The 23,806-nt window shown below is 39.7% G+C and overlaps 1 protein-coding gene across 4 annotated transcripts in view; it reads right to left on the bottom strand.

Moving 5' to 3' along the window:
• Positions 1-228: 228 nt before the first annotated feature.
• Positions 229-23,806, bottom strand: part of tnc (tenascin C) — a 117,860-nt gene continuing 94,282 nt past the window's right edge. For 2 of the 4 annotated variants that reach the window (XM_042227861.1, XM_014339331.2), the window contains exons 10-23: positions 23,139-23,402; positions 17,482-17,757; positions 13,600-13,872; positions 12,082-12,204; positions 10,669-10,812; positions 7,836-7,955; positions 7,193-7,336; positions 6,805-6,935; positions 6,573-6,705; positions 5,081-5,232; positions 3,872-3,968; positions 2,669-2,830; positions 2,077-2,240; positions 229-1,715 (exon numbers count right to left, since the gene is read on the bottom strand). In XM_042227861.1, the coding sequence (XP_042083795.1) occupies positions 1,605-1,715; positions 2,077-2,240; positions 2,669-2,830; positions 3,872-3,968; positions 5,081-5,232; positions 6,573-6,705; positions 6,805-6,935; positions 7,193-7,336; positions 7,836-7,955; positions 10,669-10,812; positions 12,082-12,204; positions 13,600-13,872; positions 17,482-17,757; positions 23,139-23,402 (2,294 nt within the window). In that variant the 3' untranslated portion in view covers positions 229-1,604. The remainder of the gene's footprint in view (positions 1,716-2,076; positions 2,241-2,668; positions 2,831-3,871; positions 3,969-5,080; positions 5,233-6,572; positions 6,706-6,804; positions 6,936-7,192; positions 7,337-7,835; positions 7,956-10,668; positions 10,813-12,081; positions 12,205-13,599; positions 13,873-17,481; positions 17,758-23,138; positions 23,403-23,806) is intronic. The other 2 variants (XM_005940089.2, XM_005940090.2) reach the window with 2 other exon arrangements.

Raw genomic sequence — 23,806 nt, forward strand, 5'->3', positions numbered from 1 at the left:
AACTGAAAGTGAGCGGCTGCAGACCTAGTCCTGTCTTTCAAAGGCAATGAGATTTCAAGTTCATTGCAAATAACTGAAATAACTTTGGTCATGCTCTGGTCTCCAGCTACTGTTTTCCCCAGTGTGATTGTAACTAATCTAAATGACCTCGATTTGCGCAGCATTGTAAAATCGTAATCACCAAAGATCCATTTTGACAAAGAGCTAGTAGACCCCAGGATAGTCAAATTAAAACTTGTGAAGCTTGTCGTTTTAAACAAACTGTTTTATTGTAATACAGTTTACAGAGAAACACCTGCTGTTCACCCAGTTTTAAACAAACAAAACAATCAAAACAACCTTAATTTACACAGGCATTCTTTAGAAGGTCAGTGGTTTAGTATCCTGCAATAGCAGGAAAGGGTAGGGGGCGGGGTTTGGGGGAGGTGAAAGGGGTAAAAACAGTAACTAGTTCTCTAGTTTTGGCCTGTCCAAACACTATTTTCATTAACACAATCATAGAGACCTTACTATGACAACTGGAATTCAATTGAAAATTGGCCTTTTTTAAAGTTTCGAGCATCACATAACATTCTCATGTTCCACATATATGTACCGTATTCACATTTTTCAAAAACAAAGAACAAACAAAATGTTATCACCAAAGTCATTTTATACTGAATAACAGGTCCCGCCTCAGATTCATCAGAGAAACAAAACACGTTTTCTTTTCTTCTCTGTTCTTTTTTTGCTAACACAATACTGTGGCCACAGCATGATGCCTTCAAAGACTCAACGGAAACACCGCCGTCCACAACGACATGGGATGTAGAGAGTAAAATGTGTTTCCGTAGGTTTTTCTTTTCCTTTTTTACATTTTTTTATTGGGGGGATGGGAGTGAAGGGAGGCTGGGGATTATAAAGTGACACTGAGCTGTGTTTAGTTGCACATGGACAAACAAATGACAAGTTAGATGGAGATATGTGACATCTGAAGAATCCGTTTTCAGACGTTCATATCAGATGGAGACATGTACAGAGCTGTACAAGGAGTAGACTTTCTCTGATAATCCTGCTGCATTAACACTTTTTGCAAAGAGGCCCTGATCCTAAACAAGATTGCATCGTACTAAACAGTCAGAATTTTTTGTCAAATGCCAGACATGGCATGGATATGAAATAGGAAACTGTATTAATGACTATTCACAACATAATGTCCAAGCTGCGCTCACGCTTTCCCACAAATGCTGCAACGCAAGAGATCGGGGTCAGAATTGAGTGAGAGGGAGAGACTCTCTTTGGTGAACCTTGTGGGGTTTGATGCAAGTCCAGTTTGTAACGTCAGTTTCTGCACTGGCAGCATTTTTGCGTAGCCGTATCAGAGGGGGGAAAGGCTGGGATGGGTCATATGGCAGATTTAGGCAGATTTGTGAGGGAACAGAAAACATCGAGGAGCATTTGTTTCATGTGAGAACAGCAGGGCTCTTGGCAGTGGCTTTGGTTGCTGCAGGGTGGGAGGGTTTGGGAGTCCAGGTGGTTCATGCGGAGTCCAGAGTAGTAGTTGTTGTTTTTGTTGTTGGTGGTGGTGAAGGTGGTATTGGTGGCGGCGGAGCTTTTCATATCATTTATGATCGTTTCCTCCTTCCCTCCAGGTTTCTGAAGTTGGATGGCCGGATCTTCATCTCAGCAAACTCAATTGAGTGCTCATGGCCTTTCCAGTGGAACCAGTTCACGCCCTGGAGAGGCGGCAGGCAAGATGTGCAAGTCAAAAACAGAGTGAAACAGAAGGGCAGTTTCTACCAGACTCATATTATGCACACTACCAATGAAAAGTTAGTCATTTACAACTGTTCCTTCTAAATTTAGATTTAGAAGTACATTTATTTTTATCAAAATAACACGAAAATAATCAAGATAATGAAAAATGATTAGTGGAGTCATTAATCATAAATCAGATTCATGATTTCTAATGTCTACTGTAAAATGCCTGTGAGCACATATTCAGGCAGTTATTTTTGACCCAATCAGAACCTTTGGTGACCCATTAAATGTGCAATAACTGTACTGTAGGTTGTGCTGCAATGAACTATTCATTACCTTGCTGTGACTGTTGTCTCCATATCGTCCCATCAGATTAACCCGGTGGCAGTTTTTATACCAGAAGGCTCCCTTATAGGACAGAGCGCAGTTGGTGACGGCAATGTCATTGTCATGGTCGTAGGTGGAGAACGGCCGGCCGTGGTGGTAGGTCATGGAGTCGCCTACAGAGGCCAAACAAGAGAGTCATTACATTTTTGCTGTGATTAAGTTTCCTGGTGTTTTTCTTGTTCTGATTCAGAGAGACACAGCATTGTCTACACTCACTACAGATGAACACAGCCAGAGTTGTTTCTCCTAAGTCGCCACCATAACTAGGATTATGCATTTGAATTAAGAAGGGTAAGAAAACTGCAATCTGCAATCTACTGACATCCAGTGGTGAGATTTTACACATTGTACCGACGAGTCCCGACCTGACTCGTGTATTGCAAAACAGAGTGACACAAAAGCACAAGCAAGGCAGCATATAAACAAGGCAAATGAAGCTCCTGCATCGCCGCTGCAAGGCCAGTACTGGTGTCAAAGACAAAGTATCAAGAGACATTTAAATCACTGTGCATAAACTGTAGAGCACAGATACTAGCTTTACCTGCTGTACCGCTGTATCCTCCTACGTGGACTTTGTAGCGGGTCCGGGGTTCACCGACTGAGAACTTGTCATACTGAGCATAGGCTGTATCTCCCTTATCTCTCAGGTCTACTCGCAGTTCGTACTGACCGCTGGCTGTGATCTTATGCAGGTTGGACAGACCTGAGTGAAAAAGGAGACAGCTGAACAATGGCTTACAAAAGATCCTATTATCAAACTAAAAGTATCATTCTACACATTACAAATGTTTAGCATTTAAATGACTACTATCTATGGAGCTCTTAGATGAAATTTATGCCTATGTCCATCCCTTATGCAGTAGCCTACTCTGTAATCCAAGATCATTTTATGTTAAGGGCTGGACAACTCAAACTCCCCTTTCTGTAACTGTAAAGATGTTTAACTACACATAAATGTTTATTATAAAGTAAAAAAACAGCAACTTTTCTGTCATGTAACTTGTTCATTTATTATCGAATTACTTTGGTTTACTATGTGGCAGAGATCTTTACCAGAAGAAAAAAGAACGTACAATCAAAAATTACATAATTTCTGCCAGAGCGGGCCAGATTAGAGTCTTTGCCAGGCCAGTTCTGACCATTGGGCCTTATGTTTGACAACTAACTAACCAAGTAGTGTTTTGGCCCATCACATACAAGTATGCCATCAACAAGGTTGGCCACATGCAGAAATTACATTGTAGGCTCTACATAGTTTTAACAAAAATTAGTTTTAAAACTATGTAGTTAAAACTATAACTTGTTAATTAACGTTTGCTCATTTCCTGTTTTACTTTGAATGCTAGTTTTCCCTTTTTTACTTTCTGCCCTTTCCAGCCTTTGTGATTGCCTCCTCCTCCCTGATTATTTTTACTTTCCTTTAATTGCTTCCTCATGTATTCCATCCTCACCTGTATCCTTTTTGCCAGCTTTCCTTCTGTGTATTTAGAACCGTTTCTCTACCTTTGTCAGATCTTGCTGTTGGGACCTGAGTTACTTTCTTAGTGTGGTCCTATTACTCTGTGCTGTGGAAATTTCTGGAAATGGAAGACTTTCTGGAAGTTTAACTTTTTGGATTTTTGTATGTTTGAACCGCATTTTTGTAAATTATGTTTAACTTATGTGTGTAGCTATTTTGGACCCTGATATATGACCACGTCCTGTGTATTATGGAAAACTCTGTGGTTCTTTGTTAAAAAATTACCCAGCCAAAATTCATCATTCATGTCTCCAAAGCCGCCTGTGTAATTCTTCCAGTTGCGGAAGAACTCTAGTTTGCCACTTTGACGTCGGAGGAAAACCTGCAAAGAGAGAGAAAAACAAAGAATAGATTTAATAAAAATCTTGTTAAGGAAAGCAAATGGACAGTATAAAACTTGAAAGCAGTTCTCGAGCTGGATAAAGAGAGTGCAGTGTTGGACCTGCTTTCTATTTGAAGGCAACCAGATGACCATAGCTGTGGTTGCAAAAAGACGTCTTAATCTATGAAAGTCTAGAGGTAAACGGTTTTTCCTCATGACTGCTATAACACGTCACATTGAACTAAAAAAAGTCTGTTTTGTAAGGTGAGCTGCCATTTGTTTTTGTACCCATTTTCTCCTGGTTTTATTAGTCCATTGAGATAAGCACTTTTTGTATTTTGGTGTGCTTCTCTTGGGCAGGTCATCTAAGCTTGTTTTGTGGATAGTTCTGTTTGTTTATGTGCTTGGTCTTAGCTCACCTTCATGATATTTTTATACTCAGACATAACAGTTTTTTGTCAGCCAAAGAAAGAGGTCTGCACTTAGTTGTTTTCTGTGGTCTTTCGGGTCTTTTAGTGCTGCTGAGCTGGCCGGTGCAGTACTTCTTTTAAAAATGTAACACATTTTTGATTTGGCCATTCCTACATATTTCTGCTGTCTCTCAGATAGGTTTATTTTGTTTTTTCAGCATAGCGCTGGCCTTGTTCACTTGCACTGACACTTGTCAGTCTTTGAGCATTCCAGTGAACAGCTACCAAATGCAAGTTCAGCACTTGGAATAAACTGCAGGTCTATTATCTGCTAATCTGTCGTGGAATATTGAGGGAGCAGGTCTCAGTTGGCCATGAAACTGTTTTTCCAACCTCTATGGAGGTTTTCTCCTGTTAAAACCAAGTTTTTCCTTCCGACTTTTGCCAAATGCTCATAGGGAGTCATCTGACTGTTGGGATTTTCTCTGTAACATTGTAGGGACTTTACCTTATAATATAAAACACATCAAGATGACTGTTGTTGTGATTTGGCACAATACCAATAAAATGGAATTGATTTGAACTGAAAATTTCTGAATACAAAGTATGGAATGATGATTAATGATGATCAAATATGTGCCAGATCTTGAAAACGAAAGAGTGGTTGCACATTATCAACAAGTATGTCAGCCCGTGACTTACGATCCATCCGCCTCCATCAGTGCTCATGTCACAGTAGACTTGCAGGGGTTGGTTCTCATCTCCACCCAGGTAGATGGTGTGCATGCCTGATGAGGTGTCTCCATTCAGTAGGGCCTGGGAGCAATCCCTGGGGTGTCGGTACAACACGCCAGCTACACAGACACACACACAAAATAATGATTAAGGGGAAAAGATGCTATATAAATAAATAGGATTTTTCCATTCCAGAATTTCCTGTTTGCAAAGCCAGGATGCTGCAGAGAGGTTCTTTATACTCTTGTGTTTTCTTGAATTTAACATTTTCAGCCAGCAGCCTCAGTTCAGCAAGTAGTCTTGCTTCACAGTTCATCTAGTTTCAACCTCATTTAAAAACTACACTGTAAAAAAAAGTAATATAAAAGTATTTTACTGTGTATTTTACAGTTTTGTACTGTTTTTCTGGAATATCATTAAATTTACATAAATAGACTGTGATTTTTAATTTAAAATGTAAATTAACATAAAATCTGTCAGTCTGCCCCAGGGCAGCTGTGGCTACAACTGTAGCTTGCCTCCACCAGTGCGTGAATGTGAGAGTGACTGAATAGTGGAATTGTAAAGCGCTTTGAGGGTCTCAAAAAGCGCTATATAAATGCAATCCATTATTATTATTTAAACCAACTGTTAACTGTATATTTCTGTACATATAAGTATTATTATTCATATTACCGCATTCATTGACCTTGTTTATAGGTAATTTCATTGTTTAATCACTTTAAAATGTTCCTAATTTAATGTTTAAAAGCACTTGAAAAAGGCAAAATCCCATGTAAAATTAGGGTAACAAACTGTATTGTCATTACTGAAAATAACCGTATTTTTATGAGAAAGTTATTTTCTGTTATTTTCTGGTATTATTTTGGCGCCCCAGCTGCTGGAATATTACTGGGTTTTTTGGAATTTTTTTTACAGTGTAACACTAACCATCTTATTTTTTTTATTGTTTCCTGAATAATGTGTGGAAATCATACAAATTGTGAAAACATTCACATTTAATCAACCATCAGATTACAGAACTGAAAAATTGCGTTTGGGTTTTCACACTGAGCCAGTCGATGTCATTACAAACACTGCTGCTGTAACTTCAGACAGGTTAGCATTGCTCAATGGCTTATATTTAAACCATGTGACCACACGGTTTAAATAGTCTGTCAGTAGGAAATCCATAAAACTGATGAAGATGATGACCTCTGGCTGTGTGAAATGAAGAGTTCAGAAACAGATTGTAATTCCTTAAAGTCCTCCTTTGGACCATGTTTGACCCTTTCCTGGAATTTTTTTTTTAAACACAGGCCATATAATTGACAGCCCTGATTTAGCAGCTTAATTCAGTATCTCTAAAACTGAATGTAAAAAGGCTATATATTCTATTTGTCCTTGCATTACTGATAACACTATAAATAGACATCACAGTGACTTGAAACCTTTCTAGTGTGTGCAGGAGTCTACTCACTGGTGGTGAAGATAGTAGTGATCACTCTGCTTCTCTTTGGTCCAGCCAGGGCCTGCAGGCTGACTGTATATTCGGTGGATGCTTTGAGCTGAGCCATGTTGTATGACACCGCAGTCGGACTCAGCACCACCTCCTGAAGGATGAAACAAACATTCATGAACATGTTCCACATACTCAACATAGAGTTGGATCGGCATTGGCCTTCGGAGAGCAGTATAAGTTGTGTACTGACCCGGATGGTGCGGTCTGCAGATTCAAAGCTGAGCATGTAGCCGGTGATGTCAGCACGAGGAGGCTTCCACGTCAGCATGGCGTTCTCTGTCTGGATGTTACTGGCTGCCAAGTCCTGGGGGGCATCCACATCTGAAGGAATCCAAACTTTGTTTACATTTGTTTACAGATTTCTACATAACTTCACAATAGTCATGAAGCCTTCTTTGTAGTGCCTGCAAGCTAGAGCACAGCAGCACTAGTCGGTTCTTATGATGTTGCTCTCTCAGATTTTGACATACATACAGTTACAGTTATAATGAAGAAATCTGACTGACTGCTTGATTTCTACTAGCTTTTCCCATTTGTATTAGTTTAACTAATCATTTAAAACACCAGGGAAACAACACCTGTGATAAACTCTGTTGTAGTGGCTGCACTCTTGGCCAAGTCCCGCACAGCATAGACCTTCACAGTGTAGTGTGTGGCTGGTGCCAGAGAGTTCATCTCAAACTCCACCACGTTTCCTGACACACGTTCCATGACTGGAGCCACTGAGAAACACAAAGTACAGAAACCAAATCAAACTTGAAGGACAAACACCAGCAGAGGAAGTATTCAGCCTTTATCTGTCAACTTGAACATTAACATCATGATGAATAAATACTCCACTGAATTCACTTTAGTTCACTTAAAGTTGTTATGTACACTCTTTAAATGTACTTTAATGATATCTGTCTGAACCAAGACACAAGAACCAAACCTTCACAGTAAATCTCAAAATATTCATGCTTATAATTATGAGCGTTACAGAAATAGAATACTTGCATACAACATCTTTAAACTGGTTTCTTTTTATAAAGTCATTACTAGAAATAATAATAAGGCAGCGAACTTTCTTATGACTTATGTGTCACATGTTACTTTTTTAATATGCCAACTCAGTATTGGTACATTGGTCATGTTGCTTTAGTATGAAAATTTGAACTGTCTTTTGTTTGAACATTTCTTTTGTTCTTGTCTGTGCTAAGTTGTGCACACATAAGTACTTACCTAAATCTGCACTATAGGTGATGACATAGCCGTCCACTGTAGCGATGGCGGGCTGCCAGAGCAGCAGAGCCTCACTGTCCGTGATGTTGACTGCGTTCAGACCACGTGGTTTATCCAGAGCTGTAACACACAGTCACACACATACCATCTAAATTAAGAGTGTGAGCTGACCAAATTGGCAAACAAAACCAGTTAGAGAAAACTACACTAACATATATTATTAGTTATTTATTCACCTTTCAGTCACTTTAATTTTAAAACTGTGTAATTTTAAAACTGTATATACTGTATATTCTGTGTATTTATTATTTCACTCTTATTGCCTGTTCTTATTGTCCTTATGTTCAACGTTATGCTGCTCTGTTGTTTGTTTGTTAATTGCCCCTTGGGGATAAATAAAGTCTTCTGATTCTGATATATCTACAATCTTAGTAGATTGTAGATATATAGATATAGGGAGTGCAGAATTATTAGGCAAATGAGTATTTTGTCCACATCATCCTCTTCATGCATGTTGTCTTACTCCAAGCTGTATAGGCTCGAAAGCCTACTACCAATTAAGCATATTAGGTGATGTGCATCTCTGTAATGAGAAGGGGTGTGGTCTAATGACATCAACACCCTATATCAGGTGTGCATAATTATTAGGCAACTTCCTTTCCTTTGGCAAAATGGGTCAAAAGAAGGACTTGACAGGCTCAGAAAAGTCAAAAATAGTGAGATATCTTGCAGAGGGATGCAGCAGTCTCAAAATTGCAAAGCTTCTGAAGCGTGATCATCGAACAATCAAGCGTTTCATTCAAAATAGTCAACAGGGTCGCAAGAAGCGTGTGGAAAAACCAAGGCGCAAAATAACTGCCCATGAACTGAGAAAAGTCAAGCGTGCAGCTGCCAAGATGCCACTTGCCACCAGTTTGGCCATATTTCAGAGCTGCAACATCACTGGAGTGCCCAAAAGCACAAGGTGTGCAATACTCAGAGACATGGCCAAGGTAAGAAAGGCTGAAAGACGACCACCACTGAACAAGACACACAAGCTGAAACGTCAAGACTGGGCCAAGAAATATCTCAAGACTGTTTTTCTAAGGTTTTATGGACTGATGAAATGAGAGTGAGTCTTGATGGGCCAGATGGATGGGCCCGTGGCTGGATTGGTAAAGGGCAGAGAGCTCCAGTCCGACTCAGACGCCAGCAAGGTGGAGGTGGAGTACTGGTTTGGGCTGGTATCATCAAAGATGAGCTTGTGGGGCCTTTTCGGGTTGAGGATGGAGTCAAGCTCAACTCCCAGTCCTACTGCCAGTTTCTGGAAGACACCTTCTTCAAGCAGTGGTACAGGAAGAAGTCTGCATCCTTCAAGAAAAACATGATTTTCATGCAGGACAATGCTCCATCACACGCGTCCAAGTACTCCACAGCGTGGCTGGCAAGAAAGGGTATAAAAGAAGAAAAACTAATGACATGGCCTCCTTGTTCACCTGATCTGAACCCCATTGAGAACCTGTGGTCCATCATCAAATGTGAGATTTACAAGGAGGGAAAACAGTACACCTCTCTGAACAGTGTCTGGGAGGCTGTGGTTGCTGCTGCACGCAATGTTGATGGTGAACAGATCAAAACACTGACAGAATCCATGGATGGCAGGCTTTTGAGTGTCCTTGCAAAGAAAGGTGGCTATATTGGTCGCTGATTTGTTTTTGTTTTGTTTTTGAATGTCAGAAATGTATATTTGTGAATGTGGAGATGTTATATTGGTTTCACTGGTAAAAATAAATAATTGAAATGGGTATATATTTGTTTTTTGTTAAGTTGCCTAATAATTATGCACAGTAATAGTCACCTGCACACACAGATATCCCCCTAAAATAGCTAAAACTAAAAACAAACTAAAAACTACTTCCAAAAACATTCAGCTTTGATATTAATGAGTTTTTTGGGTTCATTGAGAACATGGTTGTTGTTCAATAATAAAATTATTCCTCAAAACTACAACTTGCCTAATAATTCTGCACTCCCTGTATATGTTAGATATATACATTAGTGTAATAGTAGCCAGAAGCAACTCATTTGTTAATTAAGTTTGTTAGTATTCTAGTTCATCATGATACAAAGTCCTAATTAGAGGACTTTGTATCCTGTTAATTACATTCTCTCTCCATTATATTTTAAGTGTTTTATGAAACAGAAAAAATATATATATTTTGGATGAGTCTGACCAACTGAACAGATTAATTATAGGAAACTTGTACTCGCTCTTAGCAAAATGAGAGTAAAACTCCAGGAGACAGCTTTTGTCACTGCATGTGTTGAGATGTTTCTGGATGTGTGCTCCTATTTAATAGCTTTTAATAGCACTATAGGTAATGACATACATGTATCTGATCACATAATGTGCTCTTAATAACTTGCCAGTTGTTGTGGTACTACACTAGTATTAGTGGTATTACACAAAGGTACAGTTACACCTAAGTTATTTTTTACTTGCTATCGCTTCAACACAATACATGGTTTAGACATAGGATCATCACAGTTGTTTCTTCACATTCCATTTAATGCTTTGGATAATTTCAGAAGGCTTGAACCTTTTACACACAAGAATCTACATATAGTTTCTTTAAAGCAAACAGTGGCTTAATTAGCGTAGCTTTGGCTTAGGCTAAAATTAACCTTAACTAGCCAGAGTTTTTAACTGTCTCTCTTTGTCTTAACACTGCACATTTGTAAGGTACAATGCCACACTACAACATCATATCATAGTTATAATATAGTGTCTAATACTGTTGTGGCCAACAAATATGTTCTTCGCATTACGAATGTGTGTGTGTGTGTATTTTACCTGTGGTGACGCTGTCAGATCCAGGTTCACTCTCCCTCTGCCCCTTGATAGCAATCACAGTGACCTTGTAAGTGACTCCGGGTGTCAGGTTAGGCAGCACAATCTGAGATGAAGAACCATCCACTGACAGTGTCTTGGCGTTACCTGGGAATTTTGATAACTTACATCATTTTCAATGAATGAACAAACACTTAGCTGAAGTAGTGAAGTACTTGTTTTTCATCGGAGAAGAATCTTCATTCATCCCTTCTTGTTCTTAGTCATGCGGATTTCCCCACTGATGAATGATTTAACCACTTCTGTCATACCCATAATCCATACACATGCAGTTGGCCATCAGTTAACGTGTTACTTTTCCAAGTCATTTAGCAGCTCTGTCTCTATATTGCATTTCACCATCACTTCAAGTCTAACAAGTAAACATTTGCCAGATAACACTCTTATTAGTTTGCAGATAATTTTCTTTCTTTTCATTGCTGGACTTTCCACCTGTCTGGGCTGTACACTTCCTCTTCCACAGCATGTCTGTTATCCTGTCTTCCTTCTCTCTCCAACCAGTCGCAGCAGATGGCCTCGCCCCTCCCTGAGCCTGGTTCTGCTGGAGGTTTCTTCCTTTTAAAAGGGAGCTTTTCCTTCCCACTGTCGCCAAAGTGCTTGCTCATGGGGGGGGGGGGTCATGTGATTATTGGGTTTTTCTCTGTATGTAATATTGTAGGGTCTATCTTACAATATAAAGTGCCTTGTGATTTGGTGCTGTATAAATAAAACTGAATTGAACTGACATTAAGTTAAGCAGATAAAATACTAGTAGGTGGATGGATTTTATATTTGATTTTATTTTCATTAAACCTTGCCTATATGTCTATATGTCTTTGTATTTTCCTACTATTTATTCTACCTTGTTAAAGTTAGTGATGAACAAAAGCCCTTTTTTACAGATACAGTTTTTTGTGGGAATTTTTCTAGGTGCTGAAAATATTTGAGTCTTGATCACTTATTCAGTTTTGAATTGTACATGCATCGTGATGTAACTAATTTGTTAATGATTTATTCTTTGTCACAAAATATACAGGACTCTATTGTGATAGGATGGTCAATTTTCTTGATTTTCAGTAGACACACTTATCAGTAGCCAACAGAGGGCAGCGTCTGTCTATGTCTGGACAAAAGAGTTACAACATAAACTGATGAATGGACGAGCAATTTAAAAGCAGTGAGAATGTCCATGCTGGTTATAGTCATCCAAATCTAGGCTTGTTTCATACTGCTGTGCCAGATATTAAAATCTGTTTTTCCTAATGCAATCATGGATGCAGTTGATGGTTAGAGATCTCCTGTGTGCGACTTTTGGAGGATCTTAAGAACAGCATGTCTAAATGTTCCCTGTCCCACTGCACTCATAAAAATACTGACCTCCATAGACAGGTACGTAAGTGACCCGGTAGCTGTCCACTCGAGCTCTTGGGGTCACCCAGTGAACAGTTGCAGACGTGTCAGTGACATCGGAGAAGCGAATGCCCTTGGGTGAACCCAGGTCTGGCAAAAGGAAGACAGAAACAGCAGATGGGGACAAAGACAAAAACAGAAGCATCAGTCAGTATGTGTACTGCCTTTTTTAGAATTCTAAGAAAGCACTGTATAGAAGCAAATATCAATCAGTGAACAGTTTTGACGTGTTCTAGTGAGGATTTCCTCCAACAGAGTGAAGAAACAGACACGAAAAAACACACAGACACTGTAGCAGGGCAGATCCACCACTGAAAGGCACTCATTTTAGAGCAGAGCGAAAGCAGGAAAGCATAAAAGAGAGTGAAGTCCAGAGACAAAGGGGGCCTGCGGAGGCCCGGGCTCACACAGACAGAACTGTTCCCAGTTAAAAGTGAGCTGCGGTATCTTGCGTGACAGACCTGAAGAGATTAACTTGCTCACATTTCATGGTAACACAAAAGTGAAGCATGCGCCACGCAACCCAAGACTAAATCCTTTACCTCAGGGGGGATGATGGAGGACACAGGCAGCAGTTTTATATGACATGGACAACCACCACCTTCTTTACATAGAGACACTGGCACATGAAGTCAAGATATCAAAGACAACCTTTGGCAGGGGAATTCAGACAAGAATTAATAAAAGACCACATCAACACAACGAAAAAAGAGTAAAGCGCTAAGTACTGAGTGGGGCTCGACTGAAAATATGCAGTTTGAATGGCCTTCTCTGATACTTCGGATTGATGTACTTATGTGCACACATGCACACTTCTTTATACCGGATCATTTACTAACAGGTCTTAATACCACTTTGGGAATAGTGAAATCTCCTTTACCCTCTTAACATTCAGAGTAGGGTTAGGATTAGGTTCAAATCTACACCTCTACACGAATGTCTCATCTATATGGCATATACAAGTGATTTTGGATTTTTGACTTGCTTTTTAAGCTTGTGACTCAAATGTGAAGCAAATCTAACCCTATCCTTAGTGGTTAACTGGTGTACTGGTGGATGCCATGAGGTTAAAACTACAATAATACTATAATTTAATGCATCCTAAGTGTTACTGCTTCATCTCAACCATACCAAGTACTTTTAATATTGGGCTGATCTCAGTAAAACCCACGTGAAAGTCAGATTCTTATCCAGCATCAGCCTTGAAAACAGCACTGCCTAATCTACCTGGTTGTTCATCTGCATCTCAGGAGTACTGTAAAAGAACCCAAATGTCTGTTGGAAAAATACTGTAATGCTTTGGTACCAGGTTAGTAGACAAAAAGATGTACTTTATAAAGGACGAAAGTTAGAGCACAGCTACTACTCATGCTGTTACCACCAAAGACAGGATATGACACCATTCCACATTGACTACGCGGACAAGACGTATCCAGAGTTCCAGTTCACAGCTTGGGCCTCTCGTTCCATCTTTTCACTGTGTACCTGTTTTTAACACCTCCAAGAGAGACTTGGAGCGTCTTCCCAAAATGAGGCCAAAGATTTCAGCTTTGTACTCGGTATCCTCATTGAGATCTGTCATCACCGCAGTTCTCTCCTCACCACCTAGCACCAGCTCTCTTGGTTGGTCTAAGCCTTTGGCCTGGCTGACCATTATGACAAAGGTGTCAAAGGAGTCCTCTTCGGCCATCCAGGACAGCTGAAAGCTGTCTGTGGTGACGTCGGAGACTAGGAGAGACTGCACCTCCGGTTCGTACTCTGAGTGACAGGGGTGATAGTCAGTTTGGCTTCTCTGTGGAGTACTTTAAGATTTGAAGAACATGGCAAACAAAAAAGGCGTATAACATGTTGACTTTGCAGAGTGGAAAGAGAAGAGTTTTAGTACAACAACATGAAAGAAACAAAATTCAAAGTGGAGTCTTTAGGGCTTATGTGACTGATCTGTTACATTTAATGGCAGTATTAATAAAATCAAGAAAAAAACCGAGTCAAAACTGTGATCAGGAATAATTTATCAAGTCTGAGAAAAGTATAGATTACATATAGCTTTTATGGCCTTTAAAATACTGCATTTCCTCAGATGCGGAATTGAGGCTAACTCCAAAATGAAGTAAATCTTAATCAGTGTAATTTTCATCATAAAGAGATGAGATCCAATCAGAACAAAATAAATTGTGTAGAAAGCCACGAATGATATAATCTGAAGTAATCTCCTTGTACAGTAATGTTTGATGTACCTCTATAATCCTTCTCTGCACACTGGTACAAATTTTCAATTTTTCTGGAAAGGGTACAAGTTCCTGTTCCTCGTGAAAATGTGACAAAATATCAACACTTGGGAGGAACAGAAAATTAAACATAAGGGCACATTTTACATTTGATGTAAGGAAATCCTATGATATTTAGCTGACTAAAACTAAAAGAATTCAGATGGCGAAAACCAAATCAAAATTTGCTGTCAAAATTAAAATGATCTCAATAAATGTTGAAAAGTCCAAGTTTACAGCAAAAATAAAAATCTCTATAGCCTAGTAAAAGCAACAATTTTGGTCCCATTTCAGATTTATGTTTCCAATACTATGAATTTCGAAGCAAAGGAAATAACTCAAAATAGCAGTGAAATCCTGAAAGTAGATTGAGTTGCAGATGTGCATACAGATGGGGTTGTGTGAATGTGAACTTGTAAAAGCCAAGTCAAGCAGTCATTAGCAGCTTCTAATAATGACAGTGATAGGAAGAAAGGCTGAGACACAGCAGGAGTCTACAGCTGTGGGAGAAAAAGCTCTGTTTCTCCTGAGGATGTGTTCGCTGCTGCTAATTAGTCAGAGAAACTTCCGGTAGCCATGCAGATGGATACACGGACTGGACAGAGCTTTTAAAGCAGCCTGGATAGAAGTAGATATAAGTGGGCTCAAGAAAGGCTCAGTGAAGCCCAGCGCCACTGCTCATTAAAACACAACACCAAATGTGAGGGTCTCAGGGGTCATTGAACTAGCCTGAAACCCCCTTTTTTTAATGTGAGGGAAAAACCATGAGGCATTTGTTGTGAGAAAAAGCGGTGGAAATGAGAAGCAGAGCACACAAATCCCAGGGAGCTGTCACTCTTCATTAGCCGCCAGCCGGCTTCAGCTGGTCAGCGGAAGAGAGAAGAGAGCTACATCCATCAGCTAACATGTGTTAGCTTGCTACTGATTTCCCCCTCTCACAACCGCCTCCACCTTCTCTACACTTCCACCCCCTCTCAAGACCTGAGGGAACAAAAAGGAGCCTGTTAGTGGATGAGGTACACACCGGCGCCAGCTAACCTGCTAAGGGGGTCTGCAAGCTGAACCCCAGGGCTGGTCCCAGTCTCGCCTGATAATAGCTTGTACGGATACGATTCTGAACTGAGCTTTCTCTGGGTGCTCTCAGTGGTTCCAGTCATTCATTGTATAAAACACCCTCTCTGTTAATCAAAGTTTCCTCACTCCATCCTCAGCGACAACTTTATTTTCCCTGCAGTGTCCTTCTTCAGCAGACCGACGACGGCCACTGTGCATAACATAATTAGTCAGCGCTTGTATTCACAAGTCGGAATGTTTTATGGATTAAGTGATGCTAATGAAAAATGTTAAGATGGTTTTGCCACACCATTAGCATGCAGACAATGGGCCGTGTTGAGCGCATGCCATATTCTGCGTGGCCCCAGAAGCCCCTGGCACCCCAGCACCAGAGCCCAGGGGCAACGGCAGCATGAGAATGAAGTGCAGTCCAGGCTTGAGGGAACTGGGGATGCATACAGAAGAGAGGCCTCACACAAAGTGACAAAAGAGCCTCAGGGTTTTTTTCCTCTCTCCATCAGTCCTACCATCTTTCTTCCACATGAATGATCCTCATCAGTCAAATGCTGAATGATACTGTTGGATACTCAGCTACTTATTTTTTGACTTTTAAGCCTGCACATTATTTCATGTGTTTCACAAAATCTTTATAATGATCTGTGTTTCTGTTACCTGTTTACCTCAGTGTTTTTGAATATTGACAGTGCTGTCATTGTGCACTTACACTTGATCTTTCTTTCATTCCATCCCTTTTTATATTAGAGCACGGTTTTTACTTCCCGGCTTCCCCACCCTCATTAGTGTGTGAGTTCACCTGCTTGTGATTACTGCTCTCTCTCTCTCTCTAGCCTTTTTCCACAAATTTTCTTTTTAACTAGACTGGTCTTAATTTTTTTTAATCTGAGAAAAATGAATACCAAAAGCACTGCTTTTTATAATCGTGAATTAGTATACTCTCAGAAAATAAAACATTTTTTGGACTGACTCTATCTACCGTTTATGCCCCAGAACAGAAGCGACTCCACACCATATCTCATTAGTACCACTGTTTTCAGTATCCTAGTCCTAATTCTACCATAGACCTGCTAAAGATAGTCAAAGTCTAAAGGGTCTTTCAGATTCCAGTTGGTATGGTCCTGTAAAGAATTGTATCATATTTTTTGTATCCCTTATTTAATGTAAAACTACATTCTCCAACATTCTTGGTAGTATATGCTTTCGATGTTTAAAGACCTCTTATTAGACATACTGGGATTTACAGCATGCTAATCACTGATAATGACTGGTGTTGGGGAAGGGGAAACCAGTGCACCTTGACCTTCTCATTTGACGTGTTTCTCCCTGTTCACATACCAGACCAGGTGCTGGTATCAGGTATCAGGCTGGACTCATACCAACAGGCAGACTGACAAGTGGATCAAACGCAGCTCTGCGGCTGGACTAATATAGATTGAATGAGTTTTGTGTGGGCGCTGTAGTGTTAGCCCATTTCACGATCCCTGCATCAAAGGCAGGGATACGCGTGTGATGGATGGCTGATGAAGGAGTGTTGCTTGGGGATTTGGATTGTTCACAGTGTCTGGAAGGCGCAGAGATTTTGTTTACCCTACAAAGAGTAATCTCCACTGCAAGGGCTGATAAATTGCCTTTATGTATACTTTTTAAAAAAAAAATGTATTTCCAAACCTGAAGCTAACCAAGAAAATAAGACCCGACTTGTTGTTTTGCAGAAATCCCATGGGCATGAACAAAACAAGCTGTTTTCATCCCTAAGTTAAAAGTTTCATTCTCAAAGATTTATAAAAATAAATTCTTTGCAATCTGATACATTTTTGAGCATATCAAGAAAGAGGTCCAAAGGTATAAAAAAATGCACAAGAACAAGTGTTTGTATAACACCTATTAGTGATTGCCACACTTCAAGGCAGTGCTGAACAGAGTAATTTAGAAAATTCACAGAGAGAAGGACAGATTACAGGACTGTGTCAATTAGAAAAAGAAGAAATCAGAGGAAAATGCTAGGCCCCAGAATTGACTGCATTGATACCTGTGATGGTTTCTGCAATGACAGGGTCTAATGGGGCTCCCCTGTACACCCCATATACAATAGCTCTGTACCAGGTGGTGGGGTAGAGGCCGGTGATGGCGAGGCTGCGAGCATCAGCGGGCACAGTGTGATTTTGCCACTCAGCGTCCGTCTCTGCATCAGTTACCGTGATCAGAAAAGACTCAAAAGCCCCATCGTCGGCAAACCAGGACAAGAGGAAGCTGTCCCATGTTACATCGCTGATTGTAACGTTGGTCACCACGGGCTTCTCCTCCTCTGGGTGATGACAAACACATCAACAACAGGTTAGACCAATTCATATGGCAAAGCCGATGGTCAACTCATTTGCACACTTCTAACTGCTTAATATCCACGAGGTCACCGGTGAACTCTTTAGGGGTAGGGTTAAGCTTGCTTTTCAAGGGCTAGATAATCCCATAAAGAATGATCACTGCCAACCTGGTTGATGTTAAGATGATAGAAAATACATCTGGCTTCATATATTGGTCAAACCTTAAAACACAAACATACAAGTGCTGATCAAAACATTCCAGGAATAGTGCTATGAAAATCAAGAACAGCTGTTTTTCTTAATCTCTCACTGGAAGTCACACAGTTTCTCTGTACTTACTGTATGACCATGCGATCTAACCTGGATTTCCTTCAGTTAGTGATAGGGTACTAGGATGTACCAATATGCTGCTTGTAATTTCATTTATTAATGTTTCAAATACTTGTATTTAAAAAAAATATGTATGCAATTGAGAGCTAGTGCAAACTGGCCCCCAAAAATAATAATAATCAGAGCTGAGGTCATTGAATTAATTAGACTATATTTTTTAATGAAGATTATTGAAGTGAAGATTATTTTTAGGAATGTATCTCCTTTCATGAATGTATCTGATTATGTGTATTATTTGTAATTCGTTGTCATTATGTATCTATATTGTATTTTAGTTTTATGTGGTTGAATATTAGAATATTTTATTTGTGTATGGTGGATGTGAAAAACCCAACAAGGGACACGAGTTGGAAATCAACCTCTTTGTGCAAATTACCAGTGTCACGCTTTGTACTCCTTAAGCTGAATTATTCCTATCAAATAAATAGAGATCTGTAAATTGTTTTGTGGGTGCGCCAATTTCTGGAAGTTTTTGATCACACGATGGACACACATTTTGAAATTTTTTTAGGTTCTTTTGGAACATTTTCTGTTGACAAAAACTCACAACAATGTAGATGTGAAACATATAACAACCAACAAAGAACTATATAATCACATGTAGGGGGAAAGACAATTCTCCAGCACTCAGTAATTTCATTACACCGTCAGGAGAAAGGAGAAAAGGTCCAGAATGGAAATATTCTCATATTTCCACTACAAAAGACCAGAGAGAACAAATAGCCCCATTATCATTGTCTACCTATAGCCATCTACTCTATATTACCATATCAGTGGAAGACATAAAGATAGAGAGCAGTGGGCAGATATGCTGATGCAGCTTGTGCGCATTAATGGCTGTGAATGAGCCATTAACATTTGAAGGTGCAGCGGAGCCCGGCCAGTGCGGCAGAAGTACGCTGTCCACTTCAAACCTACAGGGAGGCCATGCAGAGCCATGAACAGCCTGTAATTGTAGTCCATTGTGTGTGCAAGCATTCACAGAGTAGATTAGAAAGAGATGGAAATAGATGGCTCAGGTAAACATCAAGGCTCCCATTATCCTCTTTCACTGTGCGGCACAGCAGAGAGTAAATGGGATGGTAGACAATAGGAATGTAAGGTGGGGGGTTGGTTGGAATCAGCTGATCATTGATTACCGAAAGCTCAGACTGACAAGGAAAATGCATGACCATTTTCTGTGCCTACAGTATAAAGAGAGATTGAGTTTTTTGTTTTTTGGAAATACCCTAATCTTTTCTTTAATTTTCCTTATATAGCAATCATATGAATTACATCAAAGCATGTAATCGACATGCTGGTCCACCATGTCCATTTCACGCTTTGCCTCTCGAAAGCATGAAATGGACATATATATATGTACATATTTTGTTGTGATACTGGATTGAGCAATGAAAAGCAGAGAGTGATTTAAGTGATTTCTAACATACATCTATAATTGTCAATCAATTTTCCTGTAGACTGCTGGTGAAGCATAGGGCCGCACATCTATAATTGTAAGTAGATATAATTTTGGAATTTGTCGACTCTGTTAAATAATAGATGATAAATATATAGAAAAACAAAACCATACACTGTAAATCAGTAAAACCTTTGGAAATATCCCTATGACCACGTAAGCTTCGGTTGCATTGCAGTGCTATATAAACCATTATAGAAATGCTTGTGTATTGCTTTTGAATGTGAAATCAGAGGAGTTAATGTAGGAAAACCAAGAAGTGAACATTAGCTTTTCACTTGGTCACAATTCATCTGAGGTTAAAAAGAAAGAAAAAAGCTTAACTGGCCCTCACCATGGACTTTATATAAAAGATGGACATACCTTCAAGGTCTAATAATAAAATGCAAGGTACTAAAATCCAGCCCCCTACCTAACAATTATTAAATACAACATGATGCCTATTTTGTCAATTATGGTACAAACCAGAAGAAACTTGAAGGCAGGGTTTTCTTTAGGCCTCACCTGCCATATGATTTTCTAGGTGTGCTGCATGCACTGTCCATGGAAAGTCCCAGTCAGATCTGTCCCTTGCTTGTGATGTCAGGTTTTAAAAAAAAGCTAAGATGTCAAAGGCCAAAACTGTCAGGCCAAATCTTCAAAAACAGGACCTTACAAACCAACAGGTAACATCACTGTGGCTGCATCCATCTTTTATAAATTTCATGGCTGTCTTAAACGCACAAAGTGGTAGTTAGTTAATGTGTTAAAATGTCATAGCAGTTAGTCGATTAGTTTAGCTGTGTCTGGCACATGGATTCCTTGGTGTTGATAAAAGGACCAAAAGTCTGTATTTAGATGGAGACACCATGGTTTCACAAAAGCTAACACCAGATACTCACCAAACACACGTTTAACTCTTCATAGGGCCCAAACCTTTAAATGCCAGGCAAGTAGCATATAAAGGTCCTGTTCAGTGATTCAGCCCAGGCTCACCGATATTTCTCTTCGCCCAGGCTCTAAAGTTGATCTCTAATCTTATTAGCTAGCCTAACTAACTATATATTTACTATAGTTAGCTAAAAATAAATTTCTTTTTAGCTAGCTTCTAAACTTAAACGTACGCTTTGTCTTTAACAGGGCAAAAAAAAAACTATTTAACTTAAAACAAACAGAAGGGGAAAAAAACTTTCCCATTAACTCAGTGAGATCTAGCCGCGATTTCAATATTTGGTTTAGCAAAGCGTGACTCTAAGATTTTAGTGTTTGTGCTGCTTTAAATTGAGATGAATGAAATTTCAATTTTCCACATATAAAACAAGCCTTTACAAAAATCTCTTTTAAGCTTGTTTGTCTTGTTTTGCATTTTATGTTTCTTCCCTACATAAGAATGTAGCAATGGCCACAGCGAGTCCTACAGAGATGCTGTTCACACATAGCACTTCTGCTCTTCAAACAAAATTCAGTTTTACTCTATATGTATTAAATCTTAAAGGTCTAGTTAAAGTCTACTATAGAGGTGATGGGAATGTCTTTTTTTTCTCTTGAATTTGAGAGAACCCTTAAAATCTGCTCATGCGGTTGAAGATGTGTGCAATGACATTATAAAATGGTCCCCTAAGATATCACCTTCTTATATGGATATCTTCCATTTGATACTCATTCATCCTCAGTGTGTTAATTTAAAGAATGATAGTTGAACTTCTCCACCAGGCAGTGTCCAGACCTTACAGATCATGTCAATGCATGCAGGACATTGATCTTACTTTATTCACAATGTTTTGCTTTCTCTTTCTGTTCTATTATGTTAGGTTGTTAATGCACCAGGAATCAAATTTGATGGAAACAGTCACATATAAACTGACTTCTTGGCAGAATTTGCAGCAACTGCCAAAATCCAAATATGTCAACACTTTGTAAAAGGCTTTCAGGACAGCTGATTATAGGGTAACTCTGTGGGTTTAGTTTTCCTTTGTGCAAATATGCGCATATTCACGGAAGTCAGATATTGTGATCCAAACTCAGTCAGCTGATTAGTTTAAATTATGATAATCCTTGCCTGTGGCACCTGATTTCCCTATTTTTGTTTTTTTTATTGCATAGTATCTAAATTGTATATCCTGCTTCTAAAATTATTTGGATTTTGAAAGGTGCATTTTGGTTTGCCACTATTTCCCTGCACACTTATCTGAAAGACTTGACATCAAACTCTTGATACTTTTTGATGACTGTAAGGTTCCCAGACTCCTCACTCCACCCCTCCTCTTTCCTTGAGCCCCTCCTGCAACAAGAGCATGATCTGTGTTTGCACTACGTGTTTGGATACGATAAAGGCTAAAGTATCAACCAGGCTGTGGATTAGAGGGCTGCTGATTTCAGAGACAATGTTTTAACAGGAGTCTCAGCATGTGGCCTTTTATCTGACAGACCCACAGTTCATCGTGGTCAAATCGCACAAACCCAGAGGGGAGCGGGGCTCACGCCAACAATTATCACATGAATGAACATTGTGCATGGCGCACACATATCCATACAACCACCCCCCAACCCCACCCCAAGCCTCATGAACCTACCAATACACAACGCACATATACCGGGGTTCACTCATATGTACTATTCATGACCACACAAACAAGTGAACATAAAGAGCACGGTGCAGCAGCCAATAACGTATCAAAAAATATTTATTCCAATGGCTCACCTTTTCCCTCAAAGGTTATCAATTTTTGCCTGTTACTATGCATTTAATGAGCACTTGTTACATAACCAGAAGGTTTAACAGTGAAATATTTGCCTTGGAGGCTCTCAGACCACAGCATGAAAAATTTGCCACCATCACCTTATTTGCCTTTTCTTCCAAGGAAAACTTGGAAAATAGAAAAAATAAACCCACAGTCTATCAATGGGGGAATGAGGAGTTTAAAACACTGAACTGAGAAGCAAACAATGGGTTCAATTCATTGCGTCAGTGTGGCTGCTGTAACGAATAATGAAATGTAAATAAACCTCTGGTCAATAAGAACTTCAGTGAGTCTGTCACGCATCGGCAGCTGAAACCAGGCAATAGAATTATGCAGACCAAGTCTCAGCTTAAGCTAAGAGCTGACTTAGTTCTAGTGGTATGCAAGTTCATTTTGTTTTTATTTTACCTGCTCAGATTTTAAGTTATTTTTGTGCGGTATTACATTATAAGCAATGTTGTGGAAGTGCTTTGGCCAAAACTAACCGCAGGGTTCACAAGTGCTAACAATTTGGAGACAGAGTATAATAAATGTGGAGTGGATGGTGGCAATGCTAATATAGGTTACATATCATTTCTTATCTGGGTATCTGAAAATGTTAAATATTATCTCATTGGCATAAATGCCAGCAGAAAAGCTATCAAGATTGCTCGGCTTCCTCTCTCGACGCTTTTTTCTTTTCTCTTTTCTTTCTATCTTTTTTTCTGCCAGACAATTCAGAAAACCTATAATGTCAAACAAACCACTCCTGCTTCACTAGAAACTTCTCTTTTCACATGTGTTCAGCCGTGCTGACCTGTGGGTGCTGAGATGGTGGCGGGTACGCTGCTTCTGCGGCCCCTCTCTGCACTGATGTTGATGGTATACAGCATACCGGGTGTCAGGCCCCTCAGGGTGTGAGTTTCAGAGCTGCCCGGGATCACTTCTTCAGCCCTGTGACCATCAGCGGAAATGTAAACCAGCCTGTAGGAGTCCAGTTTGGCAAAGGGACGCCTCCACTCCAGCATCATAGTAGTCTCGGTCATCTCTGTTACAGTCAGGTCTTTGGGAGCATCGAGGGCTGATGGTGTGTGAAAGAGGGGAGGTATTACACTGAAGACCTTTTTTCAACAGTTGCATTTTCCTGTTTAGATTTGTTTTGCTGCCTTACTGATGCTTACTGACGTCCACTACTATACTAGTTAATAAAACATCATTTGATGGCATGCAAAAGCAATATGTTATCGTGGTTAGATCTGATTTGAAAGAACTGATCAGAGCAGTGAAACAAGAGGGCAGAATTATCGAGAGGTAATAGATTCTGAAGGAATAAAGCTTGGTGCACAATTGTAGTCAAGAAACACTGATTATTTAGTCTCCAAACTATTGTTATGCTAAATATACTATAGGATACCCATCAGAAAAGTTGTAAGATTATCTATCCATTATAACATTAACTGCTAACTGTCGCATTCAGAAAAAAAG

This window comes from Haplochromis burtoni, unplaced genomic scaffold, assembly GCF_018398535.1.
Source record: "Haplochromis burtoni strain Fernald_Lab_line unplaced genomic scaffold, NCSU_Asbu1 Contig_286, whole genome shotgun sequence".
Taxonomy (NCBI): Eukaryota; Metazoa; Chordata; class Actinopteri; order Cichliformes; family Cichlidae; genus Haplochromis; species Haplochromis burtoni.